The sequence below is a fragment of the Apodemus sylvaticus genome, chromosome 20 (genome assembly GCF_947179515.1).
Source record: "Apodemus sylvaticus chromosome 20, mApoSyl1.1, whole genome shotgun sequence".
In the NCBI taxonomy this organism is placed as follows: Eukaryota; Metazoa; Chordata; class Mammalia; order Rodentia; family Muridae; genus Apodemus; species Apodemus sylvaticus.
The window spans coordinates 53,701,756-53,722,709 of NC_067491.1; the positions used below are offsets into that span (position 1 = coordinate 53,701,756).

General features: G+C 41.4%; 1 protein-coding gene across 1 annotated transcript; it reads right to left on the bottom strand.

Annotated features, from left to right (window-relative positions):
* Window positions 1-808: 808 nt before the first annotated feature.
* On the bottom strand, window positions 809-1,738 carry LOC127670823 (olfactory receptor 1078). The gene has a single exon (XM_052165361.1). The coding sequence runs from the start codon at window positions 1,736-1,738 to the stop codon at window positions 809-811; it is 930 nt and encodes a 309-aa protein (XP_052021321.1).
* Between the last annotated feature and the right edge of the window lie 19,216 nt (window positions 1,739-20,954).

A 20,954-nucleotide genomic window follows, 5' to 3' on the forward strand; every position in this document is an offset into this window, starting at 1 on the left:
ATAAAGATATATGAGTTGTGAGAAGAAATTATGGGTTTTTAAAGTATATTTGTCCTTTATATAAATGTGTATTTCTATATGGTTCTTGTGTCATTTTGGAATAACTTTGGGGACGGGCACTAGGAAAATGGTTTCAGCAACAGAGAGCAGAAATTTTTCCATTAATTTATTGACTTATTCATTATATAAACCAATTGCTGCCCCTATCTTTATTCACCCCTACAGAGTCACCATCCCACATCCTCTTCTCCTCAGAGAGGGTGAGCCTCCAGGATATAGCCCCCACTCTGGCACATTAAATCTCTGCAGGTGCATCTTCTCCTACTGAGGTGAGATATGGCAGCCCAGTTGGGAAATGGATTCCACAGAGAGGCAACAGCTTTAATGACAACCCCTTCTCCAACTGGTGGGGGATCCACATGGAGACTGAGCTGCGCATCTACTATATATGTGTCAAGGGCCTTGGTCCAGCCCGTGTATGCTCTTTGGTTGGTGACTGAGTCTCTGAGAGTGTGGGAGCATAAATCTTAATCAAATGAGTTGCTTGCCAGATACAGTTGAAATCAAATGTTAAGAACTACAGAAAGTAAACAGAATGAAGTTTGTCCACCACCTGACTAGAGTTCCAGGCTCCAGGAGTCTCTCTCCCTTGGAGACATGGTAACTAGCAGTTTGCTCATGCTCCAGTGGAAGGCCACATACATATAGGCACCATACATTGTCCTCACAAGGTTATTAATAACAAAAAATAAAACAAAGGTGATGACATAAAGCTAGGAGGAACATGAAGTGGGGAAGGGAGGACTCCTTATAATTTCCTCACAAAGAGTCTTTTTAGAGCACTCTTAACATCTTTATTCCTAAGACTATAGATGAAAGGGTTCATCATAGGGGTAAACACAGTGTACATGACTGAGGCCGTTGCACTTACTTGTGAGCTGTGGTTTGCAGCAGAACTGAGGTACACTCCTAGGCCTGTGCAATAAAATAATGAGACAACTAGTAGATGAGATGCACAGGTGGAGAACGCTTTGTACTTCCCATGAACTGAGGACATTGTACGTATGGAGGACACTATCTTGAAGTAAGAATAGAAGATACCAGCAAGAGGAACAGCAGCCAGCAGCACAAGTGTAAAATATATCACCAGATCAGTAAGAAATGCATCAGAACAAGTGAGCTGAATCACCTGATTAGGTTCACAGAAGAAGTGTGGGATTTCCAGCTCTGTGCAGAAGGGAAGCTCCAACATCATTAAGCTTTGAAACAAGGCATGCAGAACACTTATAATCCAAGACACCAGAACCAGAAATCCACAGAGCTGGTAGTTCATGATAACTGTGTAGTGCATAGGGTGACAGATGGCCACATAACGGTCATAGGCCATGATAGTCAGCAAAAAGTTGTCCAGTTCTACAAAAAGCAAGAAGAAATATATCTGGGTAATACACCCTGCATAAGTGATGATCTTGTTTTGGGTCTGGATGTTCACTAACATCTTTGGAACCGTAGTTGAGATGAAGCAGATGTCCACAAAGGACAGGTTAGACAGGAAGAAATACATGGGGGTATGTAGTCGGGGGCCTGATATGATAGCCAGGATGATGAACATGTTCCCAACAACAGTAACCACGTACATAGAGAGGAAAAGACCATAAATAAGGGGTTGCAGGTCTTTGTTTTCTAAAAATCCCAGAAGAAGAAATTCTGAAACTCTTGTCCTGTTACTTGAGCCCATGTGTTGAATCTTTCTAGAAATAAAGAGAAAACACAGCAGCTATTCTCCACACAAAAAGATATTTTTCACATAGATAAAAATGGTATTTTAGCTAATAACTTAATTTTGCAGTTTGTCATGGATCTAATACTTGTAGGACATTCTGTGCTATGACTTAGGAGGAATTCCTGTACCTCTACGGACCCTTTTCCCTGAGAAATCATGTACATTATAGATTCAATAAAAATTTTCATTTCAACACTTAGTAATATATAGGAAGGGACCATATTGCAGGTGCCAAGCAATAATTAAAGGCTAATGCTTATACCTACATTCCAGACACACTGGAGGCTAAAGCAAAAGGATTGCTATGAGTTCATTATCAACACAGGCTACAACTGTGTGAGACTCGCTGATAAAAACTAGGATTCGAGGCCTGTGCCACAGAAAGGAAATCAAGGTAAACACTATAAAACAAATGTACAAAACTGCCTACAGGAGTTACAGATCTTTACCACTGTTATTTTTTTAGTGATTGTTTTGTGAAACTGCTTTCTACATACATACATTTATATCCATATGTTTGTGCTGCTCTTAACCTGGATCAGAGTGGATTCCTTTTGGTGAGGGTAGTCGTGAATAAACAGCTTTATAAACTGGTGGAAATGCTGAGAATAAGTGACTGTGAGATGAAGATCAGATTTGTACCAACCTCCATGCATCCAAGGCTCAGCACACATCAATGGTAATAGAACCAAGAGAACAGAAAAGGAAAACATAAGAACCAGACGGTGAGAAGAGCTAGGAAAGGTGGCCTCTGGGCCGGACACAATTGTTGCGCACGTGATTCCATAGCACTTGCAGTTACCTAGATGAGATCCTGAGATTAAGCCAGCCTTAAAAAAAAAACAGCATGGTTATGGGAGGAACTAACTCCCAACAAAGGAATTATTAGCACTTGATGGCTGCTGGTAGGGGAGATAATCACTTTTCTTTGAAGTTGGAACCACTGCTGTGTCTCTCACCTCTCAGAGGATTGTCCTACATCCTCACACATATGGGAAACTCCAATTGGTTTTAATGGGATATTAAAAAAAGAAAGGATATAAATGCTGGGATAAAGAGGTGTTTGCTCCAGGAGCAGAAGGTATACGAAATGTTAGTGATATGATTAACCTATATTGCATATATGTATGGCGTTTTCAAAGAATAAATATAAAATATTATTTTAAAAAAGAAAAAAATCCCAATGAAGATTTTTGAGATCCCAATGAAGTGTGTCTGTGGGACTGCATGTCCTTGTGTGGCTACGTTTGTATTTCTCTATGTGTGTATCTTTGTCTCTGTGTGTCTCTGTGTGTGTGCTTCTCTGTTTGTCTGTCTTGTGTGCATGACTTTGTATTTGTCTATGTCTGTATCTTTGTCTCTGTGTGTCTGTGTGTCTGTGTATATATCTGTGTCTCTCCATGTGTATGTTTGTATTTGTCTATGTGTGTCTTTGTCTCTGTGTGTCTGTGTGTGTGTGCTTCTCTGTTTGTCTGTCTTGCGTGCATGACTTTGTATTTGTCTATGTCTGTATCTTTGTCTCTGTGTGTCTGTGTGTCTGTGTATATATCTGTGTCTCTCCATGTGTATGTTTGTATTTGTCTATGTGTGTATCTTTGTCTCTGTGTGTCTGTGTGTGTGTGCTTCTCTGTTTGTCTGTCTTGCGTGCATGACTTTGTATTTGTCTATGTCTGTATCTTTGTCTCTGTGTGTCTGTGTGTCTGTGTATATATCTGTGTCTCTCCATGTGTATGTTTGTATTTGTCTATGTGTGTATCTTTGTCTCTGTGTGTCTGTGTGTGTGTGCTTCTCTGTTTGTCTGTCTTGTGTGCATGACTTTGTATTTGTCTATGTCTGTATCTTTGTCTCTGTGTGTCTGTGTGTCTGTGTATATATCTGTGTCTCTCCATGTGTATGTTTGTATTTGTCTATGTGTGTATCTTTGTCTCTGTGTGTCTGTGTGTGTGTGCTTCTCTGTTTGTCTGTCTTGCGTGCATGACTTTGTATTTGTCTATGTTTGTATCTTTGTCTCTGTGTGTCTGTGTGTCTGTGTATATATCTGTGTCTCTCCATGTGTATGTTTGTAGATGTCTATGTCTGTATCTTTGTCTCTGTGTGTCTGTGTGTGTGTGCTTCTCTGTTTGTCTGTCTTGCGTGCATGACTTTGTATTTGTCTATGTCTGTATCTTTGTCTCTGTGTGTCTGTGTGTCTCCATGTGTATGTTTGTATTTGTCTATGTCTGTATCTTTGTCTCTGTGTGTCTGTGTATATATCTGTGTCTCTCCATGTGTGTGTTTGTAGATGTCTATGTCTGTATCTTTGTCTCTGTGTGTCTGTGTGTCTGTGTATATATCTGTGTCTCTCCATGTGTGTGTTTGTATTTGTCTGTGTCTGTTTCTTTGTCTCTGTGTGTCTGTGTGTCTATGTATATATCTGTGTCTCTCCATGTGTGTGTTTGCAGATGTCTATGTCTGTGTGCGAATGCTCACAAATGTGTCTGTCTGAGGATCAAACCCAGGGTTTGTGCTTTCATAAATAAAATGAAAGTAGGACAGCAGTATGGAAAATACTTATGTGATAAGAAAAATCAGAAATATAACTAATAAAAATTGTGTGTGTGCTTCAAAAACAGAAGCTTTAAGTAGACATTATTCTGTTTTCATGTTCTCAGAGTATGGAGAGTAGTAAGGTAACTTCTCTAATACAGCATATATTTTCCGATAATATGTTTATAAATGTTTAATTTTAAGCTAATGAAAATTAGAATAGAGGAATTTAAAGAATCCTAACACAATGTAATGAACATTTCTTGAGCCATAATGCAGATTGACTAGATTTTATTATCACACACTAAACATATGTGCCAAACTCTCACACTGTATCCCACACAGTCCTGCAGTAGAGTCATGGCAGCTAGACATCATACTAAAGATCACTATGAGTACAGAGATAAATTTTAAAACAACACTAATTGCCTCCCTTTTATTTTCATGTTTTTGTACCCCAAATTCAATACACAAGAGACTCACCCCATATGTATCTGTGTAACTTGCGAAGTAGAAGAAGTAGTAGAATGGGTGACTATAAACTATAAAGATCATCATAGAAATGAAAGCAAATGTCAATTTTTTAAAAAAATTAACATGATAATGCCTTAATGAACCAGAAAAGTTAAAATTTGAAAATCTATTAAAAAACAAAGAAAATCTACATTAATAATAGTAGTTTCATTTATACGAATGCTGGTGGTACCTGCAGGATATGTTCTTACATTCCATAAAAAATATGTTATATCCATTATTATGTTTCACATCTTTCATACAGCTGCATTAATAAACTATATTTATTTTTGTGCTAAGTCCATGGCAAATACCTTTTTTCTGTATGGCAGTGTGTGTTTTGTGGTTTTCTTTCTCTCCTTACACAAAAATATCTCCAGAGGCCTGGAAATAAAACATAAAGTAGCTAATTTATTTTAAGGTATGCTTGAAATTTTGTAATAGATATGTGCCATGTTTTAGATGATCTTTCACATTCTTTCTTTTTAATTTTCTATTATACCACTAGAAAATACTTTCTTAGTTCTCAACCAGGAGTGATTTGGTTTCCCAAAGGGCATTGAGCCTTATCTTAAGACATCTTTGTCTTCCATACAGGAGAGTGAGATGCCAAATGTCATATGGATGTGCAGGAGAGGAGAGCCTCGCATCAAGAATATTTTGGCTTATCCCATAGAAAAACACCAAACCCAGACACTATTGCTGATACCAAGAAGAGCTTGCTGACAGGAGCATGGTACAGCTGTCTCCTGAGAGGCTCTGCCAGAGCCTGGCCTATACAGGTGCGAATGCTTGCAGTCAACTATCAGATTAGGTACCAGGACCCAAATGGAGGAGTTAGGGGAAGGACTGAAGGAGCTGAAGGGGTTTGCAACTCCATAGGAAGAACAACAATATCAACCAACCAGACTCCCCCAGAGCTCCCAAGGACTAAACCACCAGCCACAGAGTACACATGGAAGGGACCCATGGCTTCAGCTGCTTATGTCGCAAAGGATGGCCTTATCTGGCATCAGTGGGGGGAGGGGGGTAAGGCCCTTGGTCCTGTGGAGGCTCAATGCCCCAGCATAGAGGAGTGCTAGAGCAGTGAGGCAGAAATAAGTGGGTGGGTGGGGGAGCACCCCCATAGAAGCAGGGGAAGGGGTGGGTTGTGGGGGTGAGGAGGGGAAACTGGGGAGGAGGATAATATCTGAAATGTAAATGAATAAAATAACCAATAAAAAAGAATGATCTGGCTTGTTTTACAGAATGGCTGTGCTTTTGTTATTCACAGTACTTGTTGATTGTCTCCCTATTGCCTGTCATCAAGCCACAGTTTTTTTCTGCTCCTGAGTGTTTATTTAGCATTTTCATCAAAATCAAGAAATGGAAGCAGCCTAAGTTCTCATCAACTGATGGATTGTTTTCTTTTTATTTTTACTTTCTTATTTTTTAATTATTCGTTTTACAACCCCAAATCAGCCTTTCCGCTCCTCCCAGGGAAGCCACCCTCAAGGTGCTACTCCACCACACTAACCTCCCCCTGGCCACCCGGCACAACAAGTCCCTCCAGGTCCAGGCACATCCTCTCCCACTGAGGCCAGACAAAGCGATCCATTTAGGGGTGTGGGATCCAGAAGCAGGCAGGCAACAGGTTCAGGGACAGCCTCTGCTCCAGTTTTTGGGAGACACACATGAAAACCAAACTGCTACATATGTGCAGGAACCTAGGTCCAGCTTGTGCTCACTCTTTGGTTAGTGATTCATCTTCTGGGAGTCCCAAGGATCCAATCCAAGTTAGTGGACTCTGTTGGTCTTCCCAGGAAGTATCTGTCCTTTTTGGGTCCTCAATACCTCTCCCAATGCAATCACTGATAAGTGGATATTAATTAGCCCAGAAGCTCTGAATACTCAAGACACAATTAGCATATCAAATGATTCCCAAGAAGAAGGAAGGAGAGGGCCCTGGTCCTGGAAATGCTTGATCCAACATTGTAGGGGAGTACCAGGACAGAGAAATGGGAGGGGGTGATCAGGGAATGGGTGGAGAGAAGAGGGCTTATGGGACATATGGGGGGGGGGACCGGGAAAGGGGAAAGCATTTGGAATGTAAACAAAGAATATAGAAAATTTTAAAAAAGAAAAAGAAATATTCTAATCATGAGTGAGATAATCCAGTATTTACTTTTCTGAGCATGGATAATTTTATTTAACACAATTATGCTCATTTTCACTTATGTTGGCTCCAGTGACAACATTTCAGTTTTCAAAAGTGGCTAATGCACAGTATTTAATTTTATAAACATACATCAAGCCACATTTTTGTCAGAACTATTAGAGTATCACTTTTAACTTTAAAAAAATTCACCTCCATTCAATGCAATGGCTCTTTATGTTTTGTGTAGTCAGAGAACAACTTTCAGGAGTCGGTTCTGTACTTTACACATTCCTTTAGATTTCTGTGAGTATGAAATAACTAAATGAAAGAAGAAGGTTTATATAAAAGTAAACCCAACACTTTATTGGAAATATTGCATTGGAGAGTGGGAATATGATACACAACTGGATGTGAAAAGAACGAGCTTGCACAGGTCCTGAGGAGAGAAGAAAGGAAAGGACTAACTCTCCAATGTGTTCAACCTCACAGATAGTGATCAACTGCAACATAAGTCCTTGGGACCTGCATTGATACATCTAATTCTCTTCTCTGTGAAGAACTCTAGCTAGAGTTAAAGACATTACTTTAAAAAGTCGATCTTAAGAAATTACATCGTAAGATTTGAAGAAAACTGTGACTGGTCTTTCTCATCAACACAGAAGCACAGTTTAAGTCTGACCTAAAACACAAAAGTTGTCTCATTTTGCTGAATTTCCCTCCATAAAGAACATACTACTTACCCTGGAGTTGCTTGTGTTCCGTTACTGAAGCAATACATGTGTCTGTTCCTCTTACCCACCCACCCCCTCTATGTATGTCCATGCATGTGTGCATGTTGAGTGTGTGTGTGTGTATGTGTGTTCATCTTTGCATCTATGAGTGCATATGTTTATATGTGCAGATGCAGGCCTAAGAAACATGTCTGGAACCATTCGATACCCCTCTTCATATCAATTCTTGAAGTAGGGTATCTCCATCAAACCCAGAGCTCACTGACATGACTGGTCTGGCCAGCCAATTGCTCAGTGAACTGACACCTCTGTCTTCTGTAATTTTCTTAAGCTCTGAAAACCCAAACTCTGATTTGCATGCCTCTGTGCAAGCACGTTAAACACTGAGCTATCTCCCTAGTACCTGGGTTTTTTTTCTATTTGGGCTTCTGTTATCGTTATTTCATTGTCAGCAATGAATTCTGCATCAATCAGTTCAGTGCTCATATCTTATGCTAGCACAAGCTCAGAATACCCACAATACAGCCCACAAACCATATGGAGCTTAAGAAAAAGGAAGACCAATGTGTAGATGCTTCGATCCTACATAGAATGGGGAACAAAACAATCACAGGAGATAAAGGAAGGGCAGACCTGGGAGGGAGAAAGGAGGGGAGGGAAAAAAAGAGGGGGCAGGATCAGGTATTGGGAAGCACAGGAGAAAAGTACAGAGGTCCCGGAATGAGTGGAAACATGTAGCAGTAGGAGTAGGGAACTGGGAGCAGCCACTAGGAACTTGCAGACACCAGACCCATTGGGGATGACTTTAGCTGAAAAACCCAACAAAGGGAAGAGAGAATCTGTAGAGATCACCTCCAATAGATAGGCACAGTCCCAAGTTGAGGGATGAAGCTACCCACCCATCTCAAACTTTTTAACCCAGAAATGTTCCTGTCCAAAGGAAAGATGGGGACAAAAAATGGAACAGAGACTGAATGAAAGGCCATCCAGAGACCACCCCACCTAGAGATCCATCCTATCTGCAGACACCAAACCCCCACACTACTGCTGATGCCAAGAAGTATTTGCCAGGAGCCTGGTATGGCTGTTCCCTGAGAGGTTCTACTAGCACCTGACCAATACAAATATAGATACTCACAGCCAGCCATCAGTCTGAGCCCAGGAACTCCAATGGAAGAGCTAGGGAAAGGACTGAAGGAGCTTAAGAGGATTGCAACCCCATAGGAAGAACAATATCAACTAACTGGACCGCCCAGAGGTCCCAGGGACTAAACCACAAATCAAAGAGTACACATGGAGGGACTCATGGCTCCAGCTGCATATGTAGCAGAGGATGGCCTTATCTGGCATCAGTGGGAGGGGAGGTCGGTAGCCTTGTGGAGGGAGGCTTGATGTCCTAGTGTATGGGGATACTAGAGCAGCGAGAAGGGAGGGAGGGAGTATGTGGAGGAGCACCCTCATAGAGTCACAGGAGAGGGAGTAGGGGAAAATAGGTTGGGAAGGTTTGTGGAGGGATAACTGGGAAGGGGGATATAATTTGAAATGTAAACAAATAAAATGATTAATAAAAAAGAATAATGAGTAAATGAAGTATTATAAATAAACAATGAATCACAAAGCAGGCCAGCCCAGCAAACCCACTCTGGGCTAGGGGTCTGGCTCTCAGTTAACCTCAGATTTTATTCAGTTCTCAGTTCTCAGGTTCTGTTCTCTTCTCCTCCCCTGAAGTATCTCCTGTGTTCTCAGACTCACCTGGATGCTAGCCTCGGGAGGAAGCGCTCTCTATCGAAGGTCAACGTTTTTCCTGATGCCAGAGGATGGAGACTAAAGTGCTATCTTATACAGGACAACAAGAAGTAGTCAAGTGTGTGTCCCCTATAGATACTTAAGACCTCAAAAGAGACTTTCTGTGCTGTCCAGCTCAAGCACGCTCAGCCAAAGGGTCATTAGAGGGCACAGTTGCAGCTCACTGTATCTGATCATTAGCCACAGTCTCCTCTGCTTAAATCAACCTCTTTCTACCTGATTTCCCAGTGGGGCACTGGCCTTGGAAGAGAAGAGTTTTATGCAGTTATTCTGTTCCCAATAGAGCAGTTTATAATCCATTAAAGTGATTTTTTTTATGCATCCTTCTCCATAAACATCTGATCTTCTAGCATATTTTCTCCCATATTGTATTATGACCCCTCTGACCCTTCTTTGTTTAATGAAATTAGGAGAGTCAACATTCAACATGCAAGTGTTAAATCTTGTTTTTAATATTTGTTTCTAATACACTTACTCATTCTTTTATTAATTAATTAATTTATTATTTTTTTACATTCCATATTTTATTGCCCCATTCCCCCATTCATCCTCTGACTGTTCTACATCCCATACCTCCTCCTCCCCCTCCTGTCTCCATGTGGATGTCCCCACCCATCACCGCACCTGACCTCTAAACACCCTGGGGCCTCCAGTCTCTTGAGGGTTAGGTACATCATCTCTGAATGAAAACAGACCCAGCAGTCACTCGACTGTACTGTGTTGGGGGGGCCTCATATCAGCACCAGCTGTATGTTGCCTGTTTGGTAGTCCAATGTTTGAGAGATCTCAGGGGTCCTGATTAAGTGAGACTGCTGATACTCCTACAGCTTTTTCAGCTGATTTTCCTCAGCTTCTTTCAGCCTTCCCTAATTCAACAACAGGGGTCAGCTGCTTCTGTCCATTGGTTGGGTGCAAATATCTGCATCTGACTCTGTCAGCGGCTTGTTGGGTCGACTGGAGTGCGGTCGTGCTAGGTCCCTTTTTGTGAGTGCTCCAGAGCCTCAGTAATAGTGTCAGGCCTTGGGACCTCCCCTTGAGCTGGATCCCAACATGGGTCTGTCGCTGGACCCTCTTTTCCTCAGGTTCCTCTCCATTTTCATCCCTGTAATTCATTCATAGAGGAACAATTATGGGTCAGAATTGTGAGTGTGGGATGTGCCCCTGACCCTCACTTGATGCCCTGCCTTTCTGCTGCAGGTGGGCTCCATGAGTTCCCCTACTGCCAGTCATTTCATCTAAGATTCCCTCCCTTTGAGTCCTGAGAGTCTCTCACCTCCCAGGTCTCTGGTACATTCTGGAAGGTCCCTCCTATCTCCCGAAGATGCCTGTTTCCATTATTTCTGCTGGCACTCAGGGCTTCAGTCCTTTTCCCTCCCCCAATGTCAGATCAGGTTCCCCTCTCCCCCTTCCTCCCCCCCTGTACACTTTCCCCCCTGTCCACTTTCCCTCCCAGATCCCTCCCTCCTTCCCTCCCCATTTGTGATTGCTTTGTTCTACCTCCCAAGTGGGACTGAGGCCTCATCACACAGACTCTTCAGCTTGTTGACCTCTTTGAGTTCTGTGGATTATATCGTGGGTACTCCAACTTTTTAACATGACATACATGCACTTTGGGGTCTGAGCTACCTCACTCAGGATGATATTTTCTAGTTCCATCCATTTGTCTGCAAAAATGCAGGATGACCTCATTCTTTTTTTTTTATTTTTTTATTCGATATAATTTATTTACATTTCAAATGATTTCCCCTTTTCTAGCCCCCCCACTCCCCGAAAGTCCCGTAAGTCCCCTTCCCTTCCCCTGTCCTCCCACCCACCCCTTCCCACTTCCCCGTTCTGGTTTTGCCGAATACTGTTTCACTGAGTCTTTCCAGAACCAGGGGCCACTCCTCCTTTCTTCTTGTACCTCATTTGATGTGCGGATTATGTTTTGGGTATTCCAGTTTTCTAGGTTAATAACCACTTATTAGTGAGTGCATACCATGATTCACCTTTTGAGTCTGGGTTACCTCACTTAGTATGATGTTCTCTAGCTCCATCCATTTGCCTAAGAATTTCATGAATTCATTGTTTCTAATGGCTAAATAGTACTCCATTGTGTAGATATACCACATTTTTTGCATCCACTCTTCTGTTGAGGGATACCTGGCTTCTTTCCAGCATCTGGCAATTATAAATAGGGCTGCTATGAACATAGAAGAGCATGTACCCTTATTACATGGTGGGGAATCCTCTGGGTATATGCCCAGGAGTGGTATAGCAGGATCTTCTGGAAGTGAGGTGCCCAGTTTTGGGAGGAACCGCCAGACTGATTTCCAGAGTGGTTGTACCAATTTGCAACCCCACCAGCAGTGGAGGAGTGTTCCTCTTTCTCCACACCCTCTCCAACACCTGCTGTCTCCTGAATTTTTAATCTTAGCCATTCTGACTGGTGTAAGATGAAATCTTAGGGTTGTTTTGATTTGCATTTCCCTAATGACTAAAGAAGTTGAGCATTTTTTAAGATGCTTCTCCGCCATCCGAAGTTCTTCAGGTGAGAATTCTTTGTTTAACTCTGTACCCCATTTTTTAATAGGGTTGTTCAGTTTTCTGGAGTCTAACGTCTTGAGTTCTTTATATATATTAGATATTAGCCCTCTATCTGATGTAGGATTGGTGAAGATCTTTTCCCAATTTGTTGGTTGCCGATTTGTCCTCTTGATGGTGTCCTTTGCCTTACAGAAACTTTGTAATTTTATGAGGTCCCATTTGTCAATTCTTGATCTTAGAGCATATGCTATTGGTGTTCTGTTCAGAAACTTTCTCCCTGTACCAGTATCCTCAAGGGTCTTCCCCAGTTTCTTTTCTGTTAGCTTCAGAGTGTCTGGCTTTATGTGGAGGTCCTTGATCCATTTGGATTTGAGCTTAGTACAAGGAGACAAGGATGGATCAATTCGCATTCTTCTGCATGCTGACCTCCAGTTGAACCAGCACCATTTGTTGAAAAGGCTATCTTTTTTCCATTAGATGTTTTCAGCCTCTTTGTCGAGGATCAAGTGGCCATAGGTGTGTATGTTCATTTCTGGATCTTCAATCCTGTTCCATTGTTCTGCCTGCCTGTCACTGTACCAATACCATGCAGTTTTTAACACTATTGCTCTGTAGTGTTGCTTGAGGTCAGGGATACTGATTCCCCCAGATTTTCTTTTGTTGCTGAGAATAGTTTTAGCTATCCTGGGTTTTTTGTTGTTCCAGATGAATTTGATAATTGCTCTTTCTAACTCTGTGAAGAATTGAGTTGGGATTTTGATGGGTATTGCATTGAATCTGTATATTGCTTTTGGCAAAATGGCCATTTTAACTATATTGATTCTACCAATCCATGAGCATGGGAGGTTTTTCCATATTTTGAGGTCTTCTTCCATTTCCTTCTTCAGAGTCTTGAAGTTCTTGTCATACAGATCTTTCACATGTTTGGTAAGAGTCACCCCAAGATACTTTATACTGTTTGTGGCTATTGTGAAGGGGGTCATTTCCCTAATTTCTTTCTTAGCCTGCTTATCCTTTGAGTATGGGCAGGCCACTGATTTGCTTGAGTTGATTTTACAACCTGCCACTTTGCTGAAGTTGTTTATCAGCTATAGGAGTTCTCTAGTGGAGTTTTTTGGGTCACTTAGGTAGACTATCATTTCGTCTGCAAATAATGATAGTTTGACTTCTTCCTTTCCAATCTGTATCCCTTTGACCTCCTTATGTTGTCGAATTGCCCGAGCTAGTACCTCAAGTACAATATTGAAAAGATAAGGAGAAACGGGGCAGCCTTGTCTGGTCCCTGATTTCAGTGGGATTGCTTCAAGTTTCTCTCCATTTAGTTTGATGCTGGCTACCGGTTTGCTGTATATTGCTTTTACTATGTTTAGGTATGGGCCTTGAATTCCTGTTCTCTCCAAGACTTTAAGCATGAAAGGATGCTGAATTTTGTCAAATGCTTTTTCAGCATCCAGTGAAATGACCATGTGGTTTTGTTCTTTGAGTTTGTTTATGTAGTGGATTGTATTGATGGATTTCCGTATATTGAACCAACCCTGCATTCCCGGGATAAAGCCTACTTGATCATGGTGGATGATCGTTTTGATGTGTTCTTGGATTCGGTTGGCAAGAATTTATTGAGTATTTTTGCATCTATGTTCATAAGGGAAATTGGTCTGAAGTTCTCTTTCTTTGTTGGATCTTTGTGTGGTTTTGGTATCAGCATAATTGTGGCTTCGTAAAAGGAATTGGGTAGTGTTCCTTCTGTTTCTATTTTGTGGAATAGTTTGAAGAGGATTGGTGTTAACTCTTCTTTGAAGGTCTGGTAGAATTCTGCACTGAAACCATCTGGTCGTGTGCTTTTTTTGGTTGGAAGACTTTCTATGACTCCTTCTATTTCTTTAGGCATTATGGGACTGTTCAGATGGTCTATTTGGTCCTGATTTAATTTTGGTATTTGGTATCTGTCAAGGAAATTGTCCATTTCCTCCAGATTCTCCAGTTGTGTTGAGTACAGGCTCTTGTAGTAGGATCTGATGATGTTTTGGATTTCCTCAGTTTCCGTTGTTATATCTCCCTTTTCATTTCTAAGTTTGTTAATTTGGATACTTTCTCTGTGCCCTTTGGTCAGTCTGGCTAAGGGTGTATCTATCTTGTTGATTTTCTCAAAGAACCAGCTCCTGGTTTTGTTGATTTTTTGTATGGTTCTCTTTGTTTCTACTTGATTGATTTCGGCCCTGAGTTTGATGATTTCCTGCCTTCTACTCCTCCTGGGTGAAATAGCTTCTTTTTGTTCTAGGGCTTTCAGGTGTGTCATTAAGCTGGTAATGTATGCTCTCTCCATTTTCCTTTTGGAGGCACTCAGGGCTATGAGTTTTCCTCTTAGCACTGCTTTCATTGTGTCCCATAGATTTGGGTATGTTGTGTTTTCATTTTCATTGTGTTCTAAAAAGTCTTTAATTTCTTTCTTTATTTCTTCCTTGACCAAGGTATCATTGAGTAGAGTATTGTTCAGTTTCCACGTGTATGTGGGTTTTCTGTTGTTTCTGTTGCTATTGAAGACCACTTTTACTCCATAGTGATCAGATAGGAAGCATGGGATTAGTTCTATCTTCTTATATTTGTTGAGGTCTGTCTTGTGACCAATTATATGGTCGATTTTGGAGAAGGTACCATGAGGTGCTGAGAAAAAGGTATATTCTTTTGTTTTAGGATAGAATGTTCTATATATATCTGTTAAATCTAATTGGTCTAAAGCTTCAATTAGTTTCATTGTGTCCCTGTTTAGTTTCTGTTTTCCTGATCAGTCCATTGAGGAAAGTGCAGTGTTGAAGTCACCCACAATTATTGTGTTATGTGCAATGTGTGCTTTGAGCTTTAATAACATTTATTTTTTTTTTAACTTTTTTTATTCGATATAATTTATTTACATTTCAAATGATTTCCCCTTTTCTAGCCCCCCCACTCCCCGATAGTCCCTTCTCTTCCCCTGTCCTCCCTCCCACCCCTTCCCACTTCCCCATTCTGGTTTTGCCGAATACTGTTTCACTGAGTCTTTCCAGAACCAGGGGCCACTCCTCCTTTCTTCTTGTATCTCATTTGATGTGTGGATTAAGTTTTGGGTATTCCAGTTTTCTAGGTTAATAACCACTTATTAGTGAGTGCATACCATGATTCACCTTTTGAGTCTGGGTTACCTCACTTAGTATGATGTTCTCTAGCTCCATCCATTTGCCTAAGAATTTCATGAATTCATTGTTTCTAATGGCTGAATAGTACTCCATTGTGTAGATATACCACATTTTTTGCATCCACTCTTCTGTTGAGGGATACCTGGGTTCTTTCCAGCATCTGGCAATTATATATAGGGCTGCTATGAACATAGTAGAGCATGTATCTTTATTACATGGTGGGGAATCCTCTGGATATATGCCCAGGAGTGGTATAGCAGGATCTTCTGGAAGTGAGGTGCCCAGTTTTCGGAGGAACCGCCAGACTGATTTCCAGAGTGGTTGTACCAATTTGCAACCCCACCAGCAGTGGAGGAGTGTTCCTCTTTCTCCACACCCTCTCCAACACCTGCTGTCTCCTGAATTTTTAATCTTAGCCATTCTGACTGGTGTAAGATGAAATCTTAGGGTTGTTTTGATTTGCATTTCCCTAATGACTAATGAAGTTGAGCATTTTTTAAGATGCTTCTCTGCCATCCGAAGTTCTTCAGGTGAGAATTCTTTGTTTAACTCTGTACCCCCATTTTTTAATAGGGTTGTTCGGTTTTCTGGAGTCTAACTTCTTGAGTTCTTTATATATATTGGATATTAGCCCTCTATCTGATGTAGGATTGGTGAAGATCTTTTCCCAATTTGTTGGTTGTCGATCTGTCCTCTTGATGGTGTCCTTTGCCTTACAGAAACTCTGTAACCTTATGAGGTCCCATTTGTCAATTCTTGATCTTAGAGCATACGCTATTGGTGTTCTGTTCAGAAACTTTCTCCCTGTACCGATGTCCTCAAGGGTCTTCCCCAGTTTCTTTTCTATTAGCTTCAGAGTGTCTGGCTTTATGTGGAGGTCCTTGATCCATTTGGATTTGAGCTTAGTACAAGGAGACAAGGATGGATCAATTCCCATTCTTCTGCATGCTGACCTCCAGTTGAACCAGCACCATTTGTTGAAAAGGCTATCTTTTTTCCATTGGATGTTTTCAGCCTCTTTGTCGAGGATCAAGTGGCCATAGGTGTGTGGGTTCATTTCTGGATCTTCAATCCTGTTCCATTGATCCTCCTGCCTGTCACTGTACCAATACCATGCAGTTTTTAACACTATTGCTCTGTAGTATTGCTTGAAGTCAGGGATACTGATTCCCCCAGATTTTCTTTTGTTGCTGAGAATGGTTTTAGCTATCCTGGGTTTTTTGTTGTTCCAGATGAATTTGATAATTGCTCTTTCTAACTCTGTGAAGAATTGAGTTGGGATTTTGATGGGTATTGCATTGAATCTGTATAGTGCTTTAGGCAAAATGGCCATTTTAACTATATTGATTCTACCGATCCATGAGCATGGGAGGTTTTCCCATTTTTTGAGGTCTTCTTCCATTTCCTTCTTCAGAGTCTTGAAGTTCTTGTCAAAGAGATCTTTCACATGTTTGGTAAGAGTCACCCCAAGATACTTTATACTGTTTGTGGCTATTGTGAAGGGGGTCATTTCCCTAATTTCTTTATCAGCCTGCTTATCCTTTGAGTATAGGAAGGCTACTGATTTGCTGGAGTTGATTTTATAACCTGCCACTTTGCTGAAGTTGTTTATCAGCTGTAGGAGCTCTCTAGTGGAGTTCTTTGGGTCACTTAGGTAGACGATCATGTCGTCTGCATATAATGATAGTTTGACTTCTTCCTTTCCAATTTGTATCCCTTTGACCTCCTTATGTTGTCGAATTGCCCGAGCTAGTACCTCAAGTACAATATTGAAAAGATAAGGAGAAACGGGGCAGCCTTGTCTGGTCCCTGATTTCAGTGGGATTGCTTCAAGTTTCTCTCCATTTAGTTTGATGCTGGTTACCGGTTTGCTGTATATTGCTTTTACTATGTTTAGGTATGGGCCTTGAATTCCTGTTCTCTCCAAGACTTTAAGCATGAAGGGATGCTGAATTTTGTCAAATGCTTTTTCAGCATCCAATGAAATGACCATGTGGTTTTGTTCTTTGAGTTTGTTTATGTAGTGGATTGTATTGATGGATTTCCGTATATTGAACGAACCCTGCATTCCCGGGATAAAACCTACTTGATCATGGTGGATGATCGTTTTGACGTGTTCTTGGATTCGGTTGGCAAGAATTTTATTGAGTAGTTTTGCATCTATGTTCATAAGGGAAATTGGTCTGAAGTTCTCTTTCTTTGTTGGATCTTTTTGTGGCTTTGGTATCAGCGTAATTGTGGCTTCGTAGAAGGAATTGGGTAGTGTTCCTTCTGTTTCTATTTTGTGGAATAGTTTGAAGAGTATTGGTGTTAACTCTTCTTTGAAGGTCTGGTAGAATTCTGCACTGAAGCCATCTGGTCCTGTGCTTTTTTTGGTTGGAAGACTTTCTATGACTCCTTCTATTTCTTTAGGCATTATGGGACTGTTTAGATGGTCTAGTTGGTCCTGATTTAATTTTGGTATTTGGTATCTGTCAAGGAAATTGTCCATTTCCTCCAGATTCTCCAGTTGTGTTGAGTACAGGCTCTTGTAGTAGGATCTGATGATTTTTTGGATTTCCTCAGTTTCCGTTGTTATATCTCCCTTTTCATTTCTAAGTTTGTTAATTTGGATACTTTCTCTGTGCCCTTTGGTCAGTCTGGCTAAGGGTGTATCTATCTTGTTGATTTTCTCAAAGAACCAGCTCCTGGTTTTGTTGATTTTTTGTATGGTTCTCTTTGTTTCTACTTGATTGATTTCGGCCCTGAAGTTGATGATTTCCTGCCTTCTACTCCTCCTGGGCGAAATAGCTTCTTTTTGTTCTAGGGCTTTCAGGTGTGTCATTAAGCTGGTAATGTATGCTCTCTCCATTTTCTTTTTGGAGGCACTCAGGGCTATGAGTTTTCCTCTTAGCACTGCTTTCATTGTGTCCCATAGGTTTGGGTATGTTGTGTTTTCATTTTCATTATGTTCTAAAAAGTCTTTAATTTCTTTCTTTATTTCTTCCTTGACCAAGGTATCATTGAGTAGAGTATTGTTAAGTTTCCACGTGTATGTGGGTTTTCTGTTGTTTCTGTTGCTATTGAAGACCACTTTTACTCCATAGTGATCAGATAGGAGGCATGGGATTAGTTCTATCTTCTTATATTTGTTGAGGTCTGTCTTGTGACCAATTATATGGTCGATTTTGGAGAAGGTACCGTGAGGCGCTGAGAAAAAGGTATATTCTTTTGTTTTAGGATAGAATGTTCTATATATATCTGTTAAATCTAATTGGTCCAAAGCTTCAATTAGTTTCATTGTGTCCCTGTTTAGTATCTGTTTTCCTGATCGGTCCATTGAGGATAGTGCAGTGTTGAAGTCACCCACAATTATTGTGTTAGGTGCAATGTGTGCTTTTAGTTTAAATAAAGTTTCTTTTACGAAAGAGGGTGCCCTTGCATTTGGAGCATAGATGTTCAGGATTGACAGTTCTTCTTTTTGTATTTTTCCTTTGACCAGCAAGAAGTGTCCCTCAGGGTCCCTTTTGATGACTTTGGGTTGAAAGTCAATTTTATCTGATATTAAAATGGCTACTCCAGCTTGTTTCCTGAGACCATTTGCTTGTAAAATTGTCTTCCAGCCTTTTACTCTGAGGTAGAGTTTGTCTTTGACCCTGAGGTGTGTTTCCTGTAAGCAGCAAAATGTAGGGTCCTGTTTACGTATCCAGTCAGTTAGTCTGTGTCTTTTTATTGGGGCATTAAGTCCATTGATGTTAAGAGATATTAAGGAATAGTGATTGTTACTTCCTATCATTTTTGACGTTATTTTTTAAATTTGAATGCTTAACTTCTTTTGGGTTTGATGAAAGGTTACTATCTTGCTTTTTCCAGGGTGAAGTTTCCCTCCTTGTATTGGTGATGTCCTCCTATTATCCTTTTTAGGGCCGGGTTTGTGGATAGATATTGGGTAAACTTGGTTTTGTCATGAAATATCTTAGTTTCTCCATCTATGGTGATTGAGAGTTTTGCTGGATATAGTAGTTTTGGTTGGCATTTGTGTTCTCTTAGAGTCTGCATGAGATCTGCCCAGGACCTTCTAGCCTTCATAGTCTCAGGTGAAAAGTCTGCTGTGATTCTGATAGGTCTTCCTTTATATGTTACTTGGCCTTTTTCTCTTACTGCCTTTAATATTCTTTCTTTGTTTAGAACATTTGGTGTTTTGATTATTATGTGATGGGAAGTATTTCTGTTCTGGTCCAGTCTGTTTGGAGTTCTGTAGGCTTCTTGTATATTCATGGGCATCTCTCTCTTTAGGTTAGGGAAGTTTTCTTCCATAATTTTATTGAAGATATTTGCTGGCCCTTTAAGTTTTAAATCTTCACTCTCATCTATGCCTATAATCCTTAGGTTTGGTCTTCTCATTGTGTCCTGGATTTCCTGGATATTTTGGGTTACAAGCTTTTTGCATTTTGCATTTTCTTTAACTGTTGAGTTCATGGTTTCTATGGAATCTTCAGCATCTGAGATTCTTTCTTCTATCTCTTGTATTCTGTTGTTGATATTTGCATCTCTGCCCCTGATTTCTTCCCAAGGCTTTCTATCTCCAAAGTTGTCTCCCTTTGAGTTTTCTTAGTTGTTTCTACTTCTGATTTTAGATCCTGGATGGTTTTGCTTAGCTCCTTCACTTGCTTGTTTGTGCTTTCCTGTAATTCTTTAAGAGATTTTTGTGTTTCCTCTTTCATGACCTCAGCCTGTTGACCAAAGTTCTCCTGTATTTCTTTAAGTGTTTTTTGCATTTCCTCCTTGTTGGCTTTTGTATTATCCTGGATTTCTTTCAATGATTTTTGTGTTTCCCTTGCAAGGGTTTCTAACTTTTGATCCATTTTCTCCTGAATTTCTTTAAGTATGTCCTTCATGTGTTCCTGTACCAGCATCATGACCAGTGATTTTAAATCCAAATCTTGTTTTACTGGTGTGATGGGGTATTCAGGACATGCTGGTAGAGGAGAATTGGGTTCAGATGTTGCCTTATTGCCTTGATTTCTGTTAGTGACGTTCCTGCGTTTGCCTTTTGCCATCTAGTTCTCACTGGTGTTAGTTTGTCTTGTCAGTGCTGGACTCACCAGTGCAAGCTGCCCCTTCCCCATTGGCCTCTGGTGCACAGCTTACCCCCTGCACTGCCTGTAGACAGGGTGCTGCTGCCCAGGCTGATCAGATCCCGAAGCAGGCACCCGAAGGCTCCCGCTGGGGTCCGCTGGATTCACCGGAGCACACCGACTTCTCCCAGCTGGCCCCCCGGAAGCCCTGCTAGCCTCTTGCAGGACCTGGAGATGTAGTGCGGCTGCCCAGGCTGATCTGGATCCAGAAGCAGAGAGAGTTGAGCTGAGGGCTTCTGCCTGAGGCCTTGCCCCAGATTGTGTCTGTGGACCAGATGGAGCCCGTGTGCACCCCCAGGGAGCGCTGACGGTGTATGCTGCTGTAACCTCCCCTGTGTTCTGCTCACTCCGCTGGGCAGTCGATCCCCCAACCGGGCGGGCACACACAAGGTTAGCCTGGCCGCCCAGGCCCTGAGTCCAGGCAAAAGCCTGGGAGGTCAAGGTCCAAGCAAAGTTCCCCTAGGGCTATGACTGTTAATTAGGTCCGCCAGGTGTCCCGGATGGTGGGCGTGCGCGCCCGAGCTCCCTGAAAGCACCGGGAGAGTCTGCTGTGCTAACAACCTCCTGGGTGGGTTGACTCACAGATGGCCCACCAAGCCGCCCAGTTCTTGGGGTCAGTCCTGTGCCTTTTGGGGCCTAGACCCC